This window comes from Rhinolophus sinicus, linkage group LG03 (assembly GCF_036562045.2).
Source record: "Rhinolophus sinicus isolate RSC01 linkage group LG03, ASM3656204v1, whole genome shotgun sequence".
Classification (NCBI taxonomy): Eukaryota; Metazoa; Chordata; class Mammalia; order Chiroptera; family Rhinolophidae; genus Rhinolophus; species Rhinolophus sinicus.
Window position 1 is genome coordinate 13,649,407 of NC_133753.1, and position 17,822 is coordinate 13,667,228.

General features: G+C 37.4%; 1 protein-coding gene across 8 annotated transcripts; it reads right to left on the bottom strand.

The window, feature by feature from the left end:
• Positions 1–9,329: 9,329 nt before the first annotated feature.
• Positions 9,330–17,576, bottom strand: GPR65 (G protein-coupled receptor 65). Of its 8 annotated transcripts, none has more exons than XM_074327082.1 (4): positions 17,496–17,570; positions 16,192–16,250; positions 15,013–15,071; positions 9,330–11,593 (listed from the first exon to the last, which is right to left on the bottom strand). In XM_074327082.1, the coding sequence occupies exon 4, from the start codon at positions 11,167–11,169 to the stop codon at positions 10,147–10,149; it is 1,023 nt and encodes a 340-aa protein (XP_074183183.1). In that variant the 5' UTR covers positions 11,170–11,593; positions 15,013–15,071; positions 16,192–16,250; positions 17,496–17,570; the 3' UTR covers positions 9,330–10,146. The 8 variants fall into 8 exon arrangements, with proteins under 8 accessions (XP_074183183.1, XP_019599984.2, XP_074183182.1 ...); XM_019744425.2 differs by having other exon boundaries at positions 9,330–12,958; XM_074327081.1 differs by having other exon boundaries at positions 9,330–13,342.
• Between the last annotated feature and the right edge of the window lie 246 nt (positions 17,577–17,822).

Genomic DNA, 17,822 nt, shown 5'->3' on the forward strand with positions numbered 1-17,822 from the left:
ACTTAAACCAACTTATTATCTACCCACCCATTCGTCCAGCATCCAATGACTAAGATACTGTTTCTGGGCTGTTCACAGTAGCTCTACCTTCAGCTATTGTTTTCCAGTAGATAAAACTTTCGCTTAAATAAACTAGGCTTATATACAAGGAATGTAACAGCATAGCCCTGCCCAATTTGCCAAACATTTGTTGAGTTGTGAGTTCATATGTTTGCATACTATATTTGGATGTTGGAAAGAAACTATTATCATCTTGCCCTGAAAACCTCATTCCCACTGATGGTGAGAAAAACACTTAAATTTGCGCATAGAAGGTATTTCAGTCTCTGTTGGCTTAAACAGTCTTTTAAAGACTCGTTTAGTATCTTTTGGATACTCAGTCCAATTCAAGATTGATGTTTTCTCTTAGGACTCATCTTAGTTATCCACAAGATGGCTCCTGGGTGGAAAGGAAACTTGCCTGTTCTCTTTCTGGGGAAAGGGATGATGTCTACCTATTGATCCTGGCGCTGTCTTCTGAGAAGGACATCTTTCTGCTAGAGCTGTGGCCCTATGGAGTCGGGGTGTGTCACCCTCCCAATGTGGATGTGTTTGCTAACCTTGAAGCTCTCTGAACCCTGTACTTTTGGAATTTTATGAGGCTTCCTCCTGTAGGCGTAATCAGTTATTAACTCCGTTCCCAGCCCCTCTCCCATCTTTGGAGGATGGTGAGTGGGGCTAAAAATTCTTTGCTTCTAATCATGGCTTTTTCCTTCTGGGCCTCATCCAGAAGCCATCCAGGAGCCCACCCAGTCACCTCATTAAAACAAAAGACACTCCCATCACCCAGGAAATTACAAGGGTTTCAGGAGTCCTGTGTTAGAGATGAAGAGATAGACCAATTCTAAGAACAAGAGATGCTCCTAATGCTCTTATCACTTAGGAAGTAACGAGGGTTTAGAAACTCTGTGTCAGAAATGGAGATGAATACCAAATACATAATTCTTGTAAGTCACAATTTCACAGGGTCCCAGCGCCCCATTTAGTAAACCTTCTACGTGATGCTGCTGTATGTGAAAGTCTGAGGATCAATGCTCCAGACTCTAAAACCATGCAACTCAGCCCTGGACCTCAGGCCTGGCAGCACAGGAATTACCTGAGAATTAGTTAGAAATGCAGTAGCTTGATGTCCACCTCAGATGTATTGAATAAAAATCTTTTAAACTAAGATTCCCAGGTGATTCCTACAACATTACCGTTTGAGACCAATTGCACTAGTGAGTGGACCTGTACTTAACCTGGCCTGTAGGTCATAGGTAGACAGGATGATTTTACACCAAGGAATGTTTTCTTCTCTCTGTGTCCCAGTGGGCCACCTCAAAACTTGGACATCTTAGAGACAATGATCACAGTATGACTCAATTGTGCACATGAAAGTGTAGCTTTATTTTCTGTTACTAGTCTCTTCTTCTTCCTAAGCCACCAACCTGCTGGGTTGCAAAAAAAAAATAAAAAATGATTTCACTCGTCAATTAAAGATATTTCCCATTCTTCCTGCTTAAACTGTCTCATTGGATTAACTCAGCTGCTTTGGGGGTAAATGCTCAATCTTTCAGATGTATGCCACCTATCCTAGCTCCTCCCATGATAGCTCTGGTGTGCGAGAGGCTTCCACGACCTTGTGGTGGTAGGAGAAAGCCAGCTCACATGGAAGGCTGTGCAGATTAGAAAGAGAAGTGTCTTCCTTACGACAATTTCCTTCCGGTGTTGGGAAATTGTGATGCCATAATAAATATACAAATCTGTGATATCTGTGAAATGATTGATGCCCCATGGACACGGATTTCTTGGACAGTATTAAACCTGCACTACTCTATGCTAATCTTTATTTTTGTACCATATTGATGTGCATCAGGATGAATATGGGGTTTCTCTCACAAGCTTGCAGCTGAGTGCAGGAAAGGAAATTGCTCGCATTGGCTATTCTCCCCACCCACTCTGGATGTTTCTACTGCTCGTCAGGCCATGAAGTTCAACATTAGTCTCTGACATTTTCATTCCAATTCTTCCTTGCCTCCTCCCCACAGTTCACTAGGGTCAGGAGATCAGACTTTTCTACTTTCTTCCATAACAGGAAGTTTGTTTATATCATAACTGCATCCTCACTTCCCTTGACTTACAGAAAATGCAAAATTTACATCATCCAGGCTTGGTTCTTGATAAGAATTGGGAACCTAAGGGATTTTAAAAATTATTTTCTTTCTTCATAATGTCTGGTTCTTGAGACTCTGCTCACTAGTGACTCACAAAAAATGTTGACGTCCTTTTTCTAGTTAAAAATTCCTTTTTTTTTTTTATTTCCTGAAGCATGGAAACATGCAAAATACTTCAGTGGGATGAGCTTTTTGGGGCAGCAGTATTTTCTAGATTTTAAAATAAATATATCAGGAAAACTCTCACAAAAAAATTGTATTTTTTTACATTTATCTTATAGGACCTTATTGAAGTCTATAAAAAGAAGCCCAAAGACTCCAATGTCTTGATTTTTTCTAACAACTCCCTGACTTGAGAGCCTTGGTAGTAGAGTCCCAGGATGTAGTAGGAAACAGTTCAGGCATTTATTTTGCTACCACTTAATATTATAACAAGGGCTGCTAACTTCATAAGCTAGAGATGTCCTCATGGCCTTCCCATCATGCCTCTTCAGCCTATTCAATAATCTAGTGTCTGCAACTTACATCATTCTCACTTCCATGTTCCACATTCTATCAGGACCGTTTGGGGTTCAAGAAAGAAAAAAAAACAAAAACCTGACTCTGACTGATTTAAAGAACAAGGGGCTTTATTTGGTTCATCTAAATGCAATGTGCAGAGACTGATCATGTCACAGGGTCCAGCTCCAGTTCACTCTGAGGCCCTGAGTTCTCCTTTCTTCTGTGTGTTGCTTATTTCATAATCACACGGTGGCCACAGAGATTCCAGGCATCTCATCTGCATAGCACATCACCCAGAGCAAAAGAAAGGGCTTTTGTCCCAGCATTCTAAGCAGGTTAGTTCAGATGCCTACCACTGAACCAATCAGGGGATTGGACTGCTTTGATTGGCTTAACTTATGTACATGCTCCACTCCTAAAACCGAGAACCACATGAAATTTGAAGGGAATGTCTACCCGATGTACAAGAGTTTGGGTTATTAGCTGGTTTCTCCTTACTCTTGTCAATGAGCCGTGTGTCCCCAACATAGTGAGGGAGGCAGCCAAGTAACACGGAGGTTCAAAGGACCACTGACAGCTTAGATAATGTCACTGTCACTGGTGATCACTAGAGATTGGCAATCAAAGGCCACTCCTCCATTTCCTTAGCATTTTGTCAACCTCCCTAATTCTGGTGTGAACCCCAAAGAGGAGGACAGCCCAGTAATGACTGACATGGAATTTCCTGTAGTTTGGCAGTATGTGGGTTGGGACTTAACAATTAAGTTGACTTAAAGAAGAGCAGCAACATTTTATTTTAGCACTGAATTAGTTAACAGATTCATGCCACTATGTAGTCTACAACAAAATTAAGTCAATTTGTGAATATCTTACTGAAAATGTAAGGAAAGAACATTCTAAAAAAATTTCTCATGAGTGAAAAATGGTATATGGAAATCAATGTGACTATTTCTGTTTTCACCAATTTAAGATGAATAAAATGTCATTGGTAATATCTGTTTTTGTTTTACTTTGACAAATATAAAAACTATTATATTAATAAAGCTTTCTTAAAAGGAAATTCTTTCTCCTTAATCTTATTTTCCTAGAGTATCTTAAAAATTTTCAACTGAAAACACAAGTAGTTCCAATGGTTTCAGAAACTGAACCTTGGGGTTAGGACAAAGCGTAAAATTGTACCCTTCTTAGTTCATTCCATTAATTAACTTATTATTTATTTACTGAACAAACAATTCTGATTGTCAGTGAGAACAACTTTAACTATCGTCCTTCTAGGAGTCAGAAGAAGATTTGTAGAGCAAGGAGAATCTCTGCTTATTCCAGACCTCGCTTGGCCTGGGCGATCCTTTCATCCAAGAAGGACTGGACAAGCCCTTCCTGTCCCATGGTGCTTTTGTACACGGGGTGTCACACTCTCCTTTCTTGGATGAACTGCCAGAGAAGCACGGAAGGCATTGCCCTGAAGATTCAAAACAGCTTTCTTTAGCATCAGCAAGTGTCATTTCCAAGAGTGGGTGAGTGGCATAAGAGAGTCTATTTCTTTTGATATATATATATATATATATATATATATATATATATATATATATATATATATATATTTTTTTTTTTTATTTTATTTTATTTTTTAAGAAACTAGTAAAACCTATTAGAGTCAGCAGCTGTTATGTGCATACTTCTAAAGGTTCACAGAACACCTCTCTGTGGTATTTCTGGAGGCACTTTGTAGTTCACTATTGCAATCCATTTATTTGATCCATTTAACTGTCAAAAGAATCAGTCTTTCCAAGTCAATCCATTTGTTGGTAAGTTTAATAGTCCTGAAGTCAAGGCCAGAAATTTTACAGTAAACTTGAATGAGATTCTTTTAGAAGATTGTTTGCAGTTCAATCAAATATCCAAGAATTATCAATGAATGCCGAGACCTGAAATTAATATAATATTTTTCAAAGTATTGGCAAGTCAGGTCATTGGAGGGCACGATTTCTTGATTGTATTTGATTTGAAATTAATTGAGCACACATTTCCTAGATAACAAAATTTATGTTTTTATTCTAAAGCTTGTACCGAACAATGTCGTGGAGGCTGCCATAGCTCATCCCTTTATATGGCTTGCTGTTTGAACACCTAATTGCAACATTATTTGAGGAATCATAACCTATTTTTTAATTGTGTAAAAAATTCACTGGTGCTTAATAAAAGGCTTAAAATTATAGGCAGAAGAAAATAGATTATGGGCCATTCTATGTTTAATAATATGCAAATGCTGTTAAATTAGAACATGATTGATTCTCCAAAGAATAGATTTAAACAATTCAAAATAACAGATGCAATTTTTAGTGCTGAGATCTAACAATAATGAATTAGAAATTAATAATACGTATGTTGAATTATAGCTTGACTTTCATAGATAGTAATTTCATCATAGTAGACAAAATTGCAAATGGTTTATGGCTCAAATGTCTTACGTTTCTATTTATGTGAAAGGTGGTCAGTATTTTCTTATATGGGTAAGATAACTAAATAAAGGGCAAGTCACCAATCCTATATCCACAATCTTTCAGAAATTACACAGTGTAGCCTATGTTCTTTTACATGTGGACTGACTGATTTTAACTGGCTAAAAAAAAAAAAATACTGGATGACATATGGAGTTTAAACCAAGTGAAATTATGTGATTGCTGAGCTTTCTTTCCAGAGAGCAGAAAAATAAATGATACAAACTGAATTTCAGCACTCCCCCCATTCATTTCCAATTCATAGGGGATATTTCTTGTTTCTTGGATAGAAAAATGTCACCCTAAGCTACTCTTTGCTCTTGGGGAGTGGCAGCTGGCCTTGAACTTCAAAGTTCCAAATAGAACGTGATCGACACCTAGTGGCCACCAACAAGTTCCCTGTGTGATTGTTCTTGGCCAGCAACAAATGATATAGGAAAAGGATCTTTGGAGGGAGGAATCTGAACTCCCACATCACTTCCCCCCGACCCAAGTTTGACCTGATTTTGCCACTGTCAGCTTATTCCTGCAAACAAGGGGCATTCAGCTAGTGCAACGAATAACATGAACCTAATTACATTGTACTCCACCTTTAAGCTGTAGGATATACTAAAGAACAAAAAATACTGTGGTCAAAACAATTTTTTTTTTTTACTTGAATCAAATCAGGCATTTATAGTATGAACAAAGAATAATATAAGACATTTCTGCTATTCTTTTAAATTAACCTTCTGTTATTTTCCCCCAAAGGCATCTACCCAGGAGATGTAAATAAAATCCCTCAGTCTGAACAGGATTTTTCCAGAATAGCAGAGCAATGAAAAAAATACAGATAGATATTTTTTACCACAGCTCCCTTGGCAGCCTCATCTGGCTGTGGGAGAAGGGAGGGAGGAGGAATGGGGGGGGGGTGGACTCTTAACACTGTCTCTCTGGCTGCTGATTCAGTAAACAAGAGAAGGAAAGCACCCACATGGTGCATTATTTCAGAAGTTAAAGAGGTCATGTGTGTTCTGCATTTGGTTGGTATTAGACATCTTACAAAACAGTACAGGCATGTGCTAAAAGAGCCCATTGACGGTTTTTGTGAGATGGGCAGTTGTTGGTCTGTGTCCATGAACATTGGTTGTGTCTGTTGGAGGAACAGCCTTCTGATTCACGGCAGGGTCACCTGATGGACCCAGACAAAGAAGTGTATTATCACAAAGGCCTTCCTGGGCCAGGGTGTTGTAGTAGCTGTTGTGTTTCCATAGCAACCTGTGGATGGGCTTAGCTGGAAAAGAACAGGGACCCTGTCCTTAAATGACAGAATGATGACAGTGATGACTGGCAAAAAGAAGCCCAGGGAAAAATAAAAGTATTGGAAGAAGAAATGCCTACATGCCATGTATCATACATTCTATTTTTAAAATCAGTACATCTGTTTAATAATAAATAAATGAAGTTCACAAAGTCAACAGAGGTGGTTGGTGAATAATTGTTTATTTGATCATGACATTATAGAATAGAAATATCATGTCTCAGGGAGAGCTTTTTGCTTAAATCGAAAAGAGAAAAAGGAAGAGATGAGTTTGGGGAAGTAGATTTGCTCCAGATGCTCATGGGCAGATGAAGTTATCAATGAGGTAGTAGTTTCGGATGTCTGTTTGGCTCTTTCTCAGCCACGAAGCTTTCCCACAGTATGTAGGGAAAATGGAGGTTTGGAAAACCTTTACGCAGTCCCGTCACTGGCCTATCCAAGGTGGCTAATTGGGTTCATTAAGTTAAATAACATTGTGAATAAGAAAGTAAAAAGCCAAAAAAGTAAGCAGATTGAAAATGGATATCTACTTGTGTGTTTGTGATGTCCTGAGCGTGTGTCTCCCCAGAATTGTGAACTCCTAGGAGCAGGCACACTGAGAATGTCCCAAGAACCAGGAAGGATGAAGCACCTTTAGTTACCTTAGTGGGTGCCTTTAACCACCTGGAGGAAGTCACCATCGTGGTGCGAGCTGCAGCCACCTCCCACTCGCTCAACTGGCTACATTCCTACCCCCAGTGTCCCTCCAGGGACTTTTCCATCTCTTGGGAGCAGTCCATTAATCCTGATAAAGATGAGACTGACTGCTAATAATGCACATTTAGAAATCTCATCACAGTTTACAAAGTGTTTTCACATCTACTTGTTAAAAGCAAGTGTTACTATTGTCCCTGCAGTTTATAAAAACTGAGCCTTAGGGAGAACACACACATTTTTTGAGGTCAAACAGCTGGTAAGTGAATCAGTGGTGTTCTAGGTCTTCGGACAACAAAGTCCTAGGTAAGAATACTGCAAGGTCTTATTCCTTCCAGAAGTACTTTTACTTTAATGGGGAACTTTAACCAAGAGGTGAAAAAAACTTTCAAAGATGAAGGATTCACTTTCCAATGTTGGGGCAGTAGATAAGTTTGGATCATGTCTACAAGTGCTTTGCCCTAAATCATTGGACTATCTTCCCAACATAGATTCTCCGTGATTGGCCCTGTTCTGATGGGAAGGATAGGCTGCTTGGAAGTTTGGGCAGCCTGGTTCATTTGGGAATGTATCTCACAACATCCTAAATTGATGGTTTTGCTGTTAATCAGTAGGTAGAACATTCTTATTAAAGGTGCCACTGTGTAAGTGCACAGTAGAAAGTTCACGAACTTAATTGTCTGACCTTTTTTGTATGGGCATTTGCTACATCTCTTCATATAAGCAGCAGAGGTAGTCTTCATCAGTTCTCTGTAACAGATCATTTTAATTACTGTCTATATGATTTATTATATTTCTAGAGGTATTAACTAATGAACTAACTCTCTTTTTGTCTTTTTTCTGGACCAAAATTCAGTGACTCCCCTCAACAGCTCTTCATGCATATGTCTTTAGCATGCCTAAGAAAAAGAAATGGTAGACATGTTGAGAAATAAATAAATAAACAAGAGGGGAAAAGCAACTCTGGAGGGGAGTGAGGATTCTTGGGAAGTCTTGTGATCTTGGACAACACACTTAATCTGCATCCGAGTTTCCAAATGTGAGCAGAATTGTTTCTGGATCTTTAACTTTTACAAGTATTCAACTCACAGGCTGCCAATAATTTAACAATAATTAATCAAAGAGCCCAAGTTATTTTAGTTGCTCTTCATTAAAATGAAGAGCAAACTATTTCTTTCGTCTTTCAGTGTATGTGTTTCTCAGAGTGCCTGGACACGACCTATTAATTCTCTAAAAACTCTGTGACCAGAAAAATGCAAAGAACAGAGAATACACATATAGCCTCAAAGCAAGGTGGTATTCTCTTATGTACACACCATCACAGAAAACTGTCCTGGAAAATGTAGTCAGTTTGTGCACTCATTGATTTTTCAGTGTGTGTCTAGAAATTCATTATTGGAAAGGATATTAGTCTTTCTTATTATCAGGATTTTTGTTTTGGGGGGGAGTAGAAGAAACAGATAAGAAAGGGAATGAAGACAAGGAGAAACGAAGATCTTAAAAAATACCTTGGTTAGGGAAAATGGTTACCTAATGCCTACTTAAAACTATGCAGAGTAATTCCCATAATGAGAATTCCAAAGAGTACATTACATCAAGATGCTGTAAATATTCTAAGTCCTTCTTTTAAGAAGTCTCTGAATGTAAGATTTAATATGTCTTCTTTTGGTCTATAATGTCTTTTTGTCTTGACATTAAACTTCTGGTAATTGCAGCTATGTTGTACTTAATTGTAAATTAAAAAAACATCAAAATAAAACAAAATTATAATTTGAAAGAAAGTATAGGTCTTTACTCTATGGAAAAAGCCTCCAGACTGTCACTCTGATCCCACTTACTTTTCACTTTATAGCTGAACTGATGTGAGTTTCATAAAGCTTCATGAGACCATTTTTTGTAACCCCAAAACACAAAACTTAGTACATAGTGTGGACTCAATAAATACTTAGTAATGAGTGAGAAGATTAGAAGCAGTGTTTAGTAGCTGGGGTTGTTGGAGACAGGTACATACAGTTGGGAGAAGCTATAGCTGATAACCTGAAACCTATAGAAAGAGTGAGAAAAATTGTAAAAACCAGACATATAGATCATTGAATTAAAGACACATAGTCCTATTGAGGTGTGATAAAAAAAATACTGCGAATGTTTAAATTAAAAAAATGTATTACAGTAAAAGACACATTGCCATTAATCCCCCTCAAAATACCGGCCCTCCCTTCGAACCCACTTATCCCATCATTCTTATCACTTTCCAAAGCAGTTCTGGAAGTCCTCTTTTGTGAGTGTTTTCAGGTGCGCTGTCATGGCTGCCTCAATGTCCTGAATCGATTCGAAATGTTTACTTTTCATGGTCAGTTTGACTTTGGGGAAGAGCCAGAAGTCACATGATGCCAGATCATGGTTACTGCAGCATCACCATAAATTAATTTTAACATTTCGTGGGATTCTTTTATACCTTTTTGCAATTTGAAACAAAATTTCATGCATTGTTCATGATCCATGATTTATGGCACACTTTGAAACACACCTTCTCTCTACTGTAGCTCACACCTGACTGACTGCACCCAACAAGTTGAAACTTGTTGTACACTATTACTAAGGTTCGACGTGCCACTTCCTGTATTGAAGATTGCTGCCTTGTGTGGCACTCAGCAGCAGCATTCACCATGTGTTTTGATCACACCTCATATATCTTATTAACCTCTGAGGGACTGTAGCACAGATACAAAAACAATTGCCATCAACAATAATGATCCCAAGTCATTAGGAAAATATTAAGTTTTGTTTAATACTAATTTAATAAAAGGGAGCTGTACAGTGTACTTTAAAAATATTTCCGTTGGAGAGGATATTAAAATATTCACTCAACTGGAACACTTAGTTCCCTCCCATGCTAGATTTCCTTTCCAAAGTATAATCTTGATGGTACAATATTGTGTACCGTAAAAATAATTCCTTGGTTCTATTCCAGGATAGCTAACTCCACAGTATCTTTTGTAGATGTAGAAAGTGTGTGTTTTCTTTGTCCTTGTGACTTATTAAGCTTTCCCGTACAGAATTTTAATATATTCCACATATCAGACCTTCCTGTTTCAGTTACAAAACAGTACAGAATTGGATCAGCAATACAATTTAAACTTGTTAATGCAACCGTGATTCTATATATTTTATAATTCTGCTTCCCAGTCTTATGGTCAAATGTATGCTTGTTAATGTCTACATCACGCTCGAAAATGCTGCGAATCAGCAACATCAGATGAAAGGGCGTAAAGCACAAGACAAAAGTCAATGTGATACCAACAAGCAGTTTTATGATTCTTTTCTTCTCAGTCTCTTCCGTGGCCTGATTATGCTGCACAGCTTGGTAGACTCTCTGGTTGCAAACTATCATGATGACCAAAGGTATTGCATAGCCTGTGCATGTCCTAAACAAGTTGAACCTAATTTGCCATTTCTCCAAAGGGTATTTGTCATAGCATAGAGTAAAGTTAGACTTTTTGACATTACAGTATTCTATGGCTGTCTCATCTTCCCACAGAATGACAGAATTGAAGATGGTTTCCAATACCCAGATGGATAGGCTGACCATGAATGCAAATCTTCTTGTCCTTAGGAAATGAAACTTCAAAGGATAGACAACTGCTAAGTACCGATCAATAGCAATGCAGGTGAGGAAAGCTGTGCTGCTGTAAAAGTTCATGTACATGAAGAAAGCAGTCCCTTTGCACAAGGCAGGAGAGAAAGTCCAGTTGTCTTTATTCCAAGTGTAATCAATCCACAGAGGGAGAGTGAATGCATACAGCAGATCTGACAGTGATAGACTGAAGAGGTAAATTCCTAATTCATTTTCCTTCTTTGCTTGAAGAAAAGATACACAGAGAGACCCAATATTGGCTGGAATGCTGACTATTACCACAACGATGTAAATGATGGGAAACAAATAGTGATCCAGGTCGTGCTGTTCATCAATACATGTGGAGCTCATTTTTTTTTTTCTTTTTAAGGTGGCAATTACATTCGTTCTCAGAAGGCAAATAGCAAAGTAAGTCTTGCCTCGTTGCAGTTTGTTTCCAACATCTAATTCTCTTTTACAAGATTTCTTCAATTTTTCTTTGCTTCCAAAAGTTCTGATTAAGTCATCAATGCTTTTAAAGAATGGATGATCACTTTTCACACAGATGTCAATGGTGCGAAGTCAGAACCCGGGCTTCTGGTAGATAGCTAAAGGGCCAGTTGATTGTAACGAGCAGACATCCATGTGCTCATTATGATAGAATGCTGATGAAGAATCTTCAGGGATCATCCCCAGTTTGTTTTCCTTCATGAAACTCAGGTGATTGGTGCAAGCATGAATACATAAGCCTTTGTTTTCACAGAGATTGGTATCTCTTTTTAAAATTTCTTTGTCTCTGTAATGAAAGATGAACTAGAACAGTTTATATGTTTAAAAGATATATCCTGATTTTGAAACAGTCTTCTTTTATTTCATTTATCGAAGATATCAAAAATGCATTAAATTACAATGAAGATGTTTAAAAGGGAAATGATCTAATTGACTTAAAAAATGAAATCAATCTGAGATTGTTTACCTACTTCAAATAAGAATTATCCAAGGAATGCTAGATTAGAGGGAACTATATTTCTCACTGGACATGATCTAAGAGCACAATACTAAAGTTGAAAAATTATTTTAAGAGGTAATTTAAAAATATATGAAATTTATTGATTTGTTTGTAATCAGTAAATGCTTTGAGTGTATCATAAACTATAAGATTATATGATTTCAAATTTTTAATTTCATATGCAATCTTGGTATAAGGCACTTTCAAAATCAGCTTATTAACCAAGAACATATTGTTACAAGGAATTTGATAAAGTATTTAAAAATATTGCTGCTTGCTGAAGCTTCATAAACAAGCTTCATAAAGAAGCTTCAAGATAGATAACACTATCACTTCTGTTTTTTCTTTGCTTCCTTTGTGGGTTAACTCATATTTTGTTTTTCTCATCTTCTTGTGAAATGGGGACAGAATGTTCTCAGTTCTGGGTAAAATTTTGGGATCATCTTGTTTCTACCTTCGTACCTGATTGCTTATTAGGTTAGTTTCTTTTTAAAGGTTTGATGTTACAGTTTCATGTAGTAGGAATAGAGAATCCCTCTTTCTCTCCATAGTGGAGTACAGAAACACTTCTGTCTGTATTTCTCTGCTAGTGGGACCCATGGGTGCCTTAGATGACTAATCTGCTGCGGGTATTCACAGAAAGCTCTGTAGAGTCACTATGCAGGGGAAGGAGGATTTGCCTTCTTCCTGTGTGCTGTGGGGCCTACACGACATCTAAACCACCCTCTTGCTAGTAGTGTCAATGAGCCCTAAGCACAAAAGAGACCTGCCACCACAAGGCGCAAGGATTCTGCCAGTAGAGTAATCTATAGCCAGAGTACATTAAACATGTCACTCTCAAAAGAAAATGGAGAACTGAAATCTAGTTTTACAACACCTAAAAATAGGAATAGAATGTGAGAAACAGGCCTTTAAATCAATAGGTGAACCTTCCAGAGAGGGGGGAAAAAGTGCGATGGACAAAACAGGAAGTAGGAGCTGAGATCAGGGAGGTAAGTGAGCAGTAAAGCTCTGGGTCTCCGGGAGGCTCACGTGGAGCTGGAGGAACCAGAGCCTCTGAATGCAGAACAACTGCAGAGCAGGTGGGGGTGGTCCTGGCCCGTCTCCTGCATGCTGGGATCCGGCCGCCTCTGCCCTCAAGCAAAGGGTGAACTAGAAAATAAACAAAATAAGACAAACTTTACAGATATTGGCAGACAGCTGGGCAAGTTGGCCAGTTCTCCGTCTCAGCTTTCTTTCTGTGAGGAGCTTGAGTATTCACGGCCTCTGGCTGGTCCTCACTTGAGAATGGGGTCTGAGTCTACACTGTTAGTTTCAGACCAATAATGGATGAATATTGGAGCTTCATTAGTCATCAGGGAAATACAAACTAAAACCACAGTGAGATACAATTACACACTCACCAGAGTAAATAAAATGAAAAAGGCGGAAAATACCAAGTGTTGGTGAGGATGCAGAGCACCTGGAACTCTTAGATAGTGTTGGTTGGCACTTGTGCATTCTGTATGGTTCAGCAACTCCACTTCTGGGTATATGCTCAACAGAAATACACGCATATGTTTACCAAAAGGCATGTGGTAGAATTAGAATGTTCACAGCAGCACTGTTTGTAATACGCTGCCCACCCCCCCAAACTGGAATGCTCATTAGCAGGAGAATAGATAAGTAAATTGTTGTATATTAACACAGTTGAAATCCATACATCAATGAAAATGAACAAATGAGCACTACATGCAATAACATGATTGGAGCTTAGAAACATAACGTAGAGTGATAGGAAAAGGCAGGCCCAAGAGAGTATCTGATTAAAAACCAGATAAAGTTAATCTATGCTGTTGGAAATCGGTGTAGCGGTTCATTTATCGAGGGCTAGAGGTTCTGGGCACCATTTTAAATGGCATGTATAGTTGTTATAATTTATGTTTCACTACACCTCTGTACTATTTATTATAACCCTATATAACAAATGAAGAATTGAGCCACAGAAGAAGCAATTAGCCCCAAATGACCTATCTAATCTTTGGTAGAACTCAGCCACAATCCTAGATTGAAATGCTAGAGCCTCTTAACTATTTTGTCTTTTGCCTTTTACATAAAAATGCTTTAGAAATCTGAAGTATTTCTGCAGCAATACGGACTGGCTTTGTTGAGAAGGAAGAGAATATTTTGTTTTTCCACCTAAATAGTAACACCAACAGATTAGCACAAGTCTTTTAGCTATAACAGTTCTAATTAAAGAAAATGACTTGTGAATAATCATTTCTGCAAATAAGATATAAATAAGATGTTTCCTCACGTTTTCTAGAAGACATCACTTTTATGTTCTCTGTAAGACTACATGGGCTTCAAATAAACTTGTAAGAATTACCATCTCACATCATGTCCTCACACTCAGTGACGATGTGTTGTTATGTTTCCATATATCTGTCAACATGTTTTCTTTGAAATGTTAAAAGTGTTTCTTTTCAATAAATTATAATGAATAATGTAATGGTTTTACTTAGACAGGCTTTTCTTTTTCCTGCATTTTGATTTTAGAAAAAGATGGCTAAAAGGAGAAAATGCACTGTTACCACACTAAGCGAAAACAATGTCCCAATTCTTAGAATCATGAGGCTGAATTTTGAAGTCTATTGTTTACTTTAGGAATCCTCTGTGAGTTGTTTTAAAGTTGAAATTAATTATCTTTCACTACTCATAATGTGGTAATGAAGAAAACATAAATAAGGTCGATTGTGAGATATCTATCATCTATCTATCTATCTATCTATCATCTGTCATCTGTCATCTGTCATCTATCATCTATTTATCTATCACGACAAGCAGGAAGAACGATTATGCATGTCTCATCCTTCTCAACAAAGCCAATCTGCATTGTTGCAAACACCCATGTAGAGTGTCATATTAAACATTTGTTATAAAACAAAGAGAGAAATCAGGTACTGGTTACCTTTGGGGAGGGTCTGGGTAATGACTGGAAGAGGGCACTGGAGGACTTCAGAGAATTTGGTAATGTTCTGTTTCTTGATATGAATGTTGAATCCATGAACAGGTCAGTTTGTAAAAATTTATCAAGCTGCACACTTAGGATAAGTGCATTTTTCTGCATGTATGTACATTACAATTAAAAATTTAAAAAGTGGACTCAAAAGGCTATGTAAGATGGAATGTAAAGAATCTTGACAAACAACCAACATCTGTTTTACCTGCCGATGGAGCATATATGCCTTCCTCAGAAAGGATATTATTTAACTTCTTTCCTCATCTACAAAAGGTAATTCATAGAAACAAAACAAAACAAACAATAAATAATATAAATAATATGAAAATGAATGCACCAAAGATAAACGTTTACTATATGAACAAATAAATACTCTAGGCACCTGGAAGAAGTAAATACAAATCATCCCTTGAGGAAAGCTCCTCAACCGAGGCTTCAAAGAATTCTAACAAGTTCTAACAAACATGAACTCGTTCACACACACACACGCACACACATGCACACACATGCACACACAAAATTTAGCCACTATGTGTGAGATTCAGCAAAAATAAGAAGAGTGCCAGATCCACAAATACTTTCGAGAGAAAATTAATAGACATAATAACACAAAACAAGTGTGACTGACAGCTGTATAGAACTGATGAAGCACATGGAATCCTTAGATTTATGAAGCCCAGTGAATCCCAAATAGGATTACAAACAAACAAACAAAGATGGAAATCTACATTTAGAAACATTACAATCAAGCTGCAGATCAACAGAAACTAAGAAAAAAGAGCCAGAGAGAAAAGATGAACTAGCTACAAAGGATGAAATTTAAACTAACAAAAGACTTCTCAACAGCAATGACAAGGGAAACCAAAAGACAGTGGATTGATATTTCCAAATTGCTAAGAAAACATATGACATCCTGTAATTGTGTACCCAACAGAACTAAATTTCAAAAGCAGAGCAAAAATAAGGCCATTTTTAGATAAACCACCACTGAAAAAATTTACCCCTAAAATCCTTATTAAAGAGAAATCTAAAGCATGTAAGTGAAGATTGAAAATGACACTAGAAAAAAGTCTGAGATGTATGAAGGGTTGACTAAGCTACTGAGGAGGGACTCTGCTGGGTACACAACATCACATCCATTACTAGGCTCACGTGCCTGGGCAAGAACACCTGAACCATGAGAATATCCTTTCTTGGAACCAGGACTGAGAGAACTGGGTAATGGTCAGTGGGTTCCCCTTCCTCCTTCAGCCATGTTACTTAATAAATCTGAATCTTTCCTCTTAGAAAAAGATACGATGAATACAGTAGAAAGAATGATTTTAGGAGGACTTACAAAGTTCTCAATAGAATATATTACTTTCTGTATAAAAACATTTCCTACCTTAACTAAAACAAGCACACGACCCAATGGTTTGATGAAACAGATACTGGGTATCTTCTCTGCAACAAAGACAGTGGTTATGAAAGCTTGTGGGTATGTGTGTGGTGTCTGGAGACTGTCTGAAAAGCTCTCAACAGCTCTGGGGAGATTCGTGACCATATGTGTTTCTCCACTTCTCTAAGTTTTTGCAGATGTAAGATAGCACCCACTTCACGGAGTTGCTGTGAGAATTAAATAATATGATATCTGAATTAAAGTACCTAACACATGGTAAGCCTTCACTATATTATGTCAGATAATATTATTGTTTCAATGACAACACCAGGAGTTTATAGGTGAGCTTTGTGCTGTCCTCTGCATTTCCTAAAAGGAGGTCATCATTGGCCATCTACGCAGAGCATAGCAGAGAAGCCAGAGGCATTTACCGGGTAATTTGTACAGTGACATTTCACATATGATACCAACTCTGCAGATAACAGTTGTTAAATTAATGTGTGAATCTGAGATTTTAATGGAACACATAATTCTTATTATTCATACATATTTTCAGGTATTATTTTGACTACTTTAATCAAACCTTGAGAAAAATTGTTTTTAAAACCAGTTCTAAACATTTTGGATTTTTAAAATTTTTTATAATTTTTACCAAATACTAAAAGAAAGCAATCCACAGGATATTGAACTATATCTGTTCCGAACCAGCTGCTAAAATAGCACAAATCATTAATGACAACAATCAAAAGATAAAAAGTGTTATAGGAAACATTTACCTTCACTTATCATTTTAATAGCTACTTATTAAGGCTCTACTATGTGTCAGACACTGTGGTAGTCACTTATTCAGTAAGATTTGGTAACCGATATTTATTAATAATGGAAATGTTCTTTCCAATTTTCACATTATTTCTGATGGTATGAAAAGTATCACTAGACCATTGTACTGAGGAGGAAATGGTACCAGCTAGCTCTACAGCCAGGAGCTTTCTTGGCTGTACAGCTATGTATCTTCCTAACCGCTTAGTTCAGTTTGCCAATAAACTGCTTCCTGAAGAGGAAAGAGAGTATAAGCATTCCTCTTTTGTATATGGATACTTTTACCTATTTCTAAATGCAAACTTTGACCTCCTTTTACCCCTGATCAAAGTAGAGGAAACCACGTGTCATCCTCATTTCTCGCACTCTTATAAGATCTTCATTACCACATTTATACAACCTAGATAAAATGTTGCAAACATTACTGACAATCATGCAAACGTTTGTTATCTACTTAAAAGTCTTATTTTACTTTTAAATTTTATACTTACCCGTGTTTCTTGGGGTGACGATTTTGTCAACCAAGGAGCCGGGTAAATCCACTTGCATCAAGAAGAGAAACCAACACTCTTGAAAGGACAGGAAATTGCACTCATATTTCATCATAAACCAATGAGGAAGCAACATCTTAACACGTAGGATGCACATTATCCAAGTTTGAACAAAAAAGTCTCTTAAAGACTTTAAAAGATGTTTATTATTTACTGTAGCAGCATTTTAATAATTCACTTTTCTCTTTGCATCTTAATTACAATTGCATACTAATAAATGTGCTTTAGTAGTATATGTACTAGAATTCATTGATTCACTCACTCATT

Bases quoted from the DNA above. Each gene is read 5' to 3' on its own strand.
- GPR65 (XM_019744442.2), bottom strand. From the start codon at position 11,169: ATGAGCTCCACATGTATTGATGAACAGCACGACCTGGATCACTATTTG.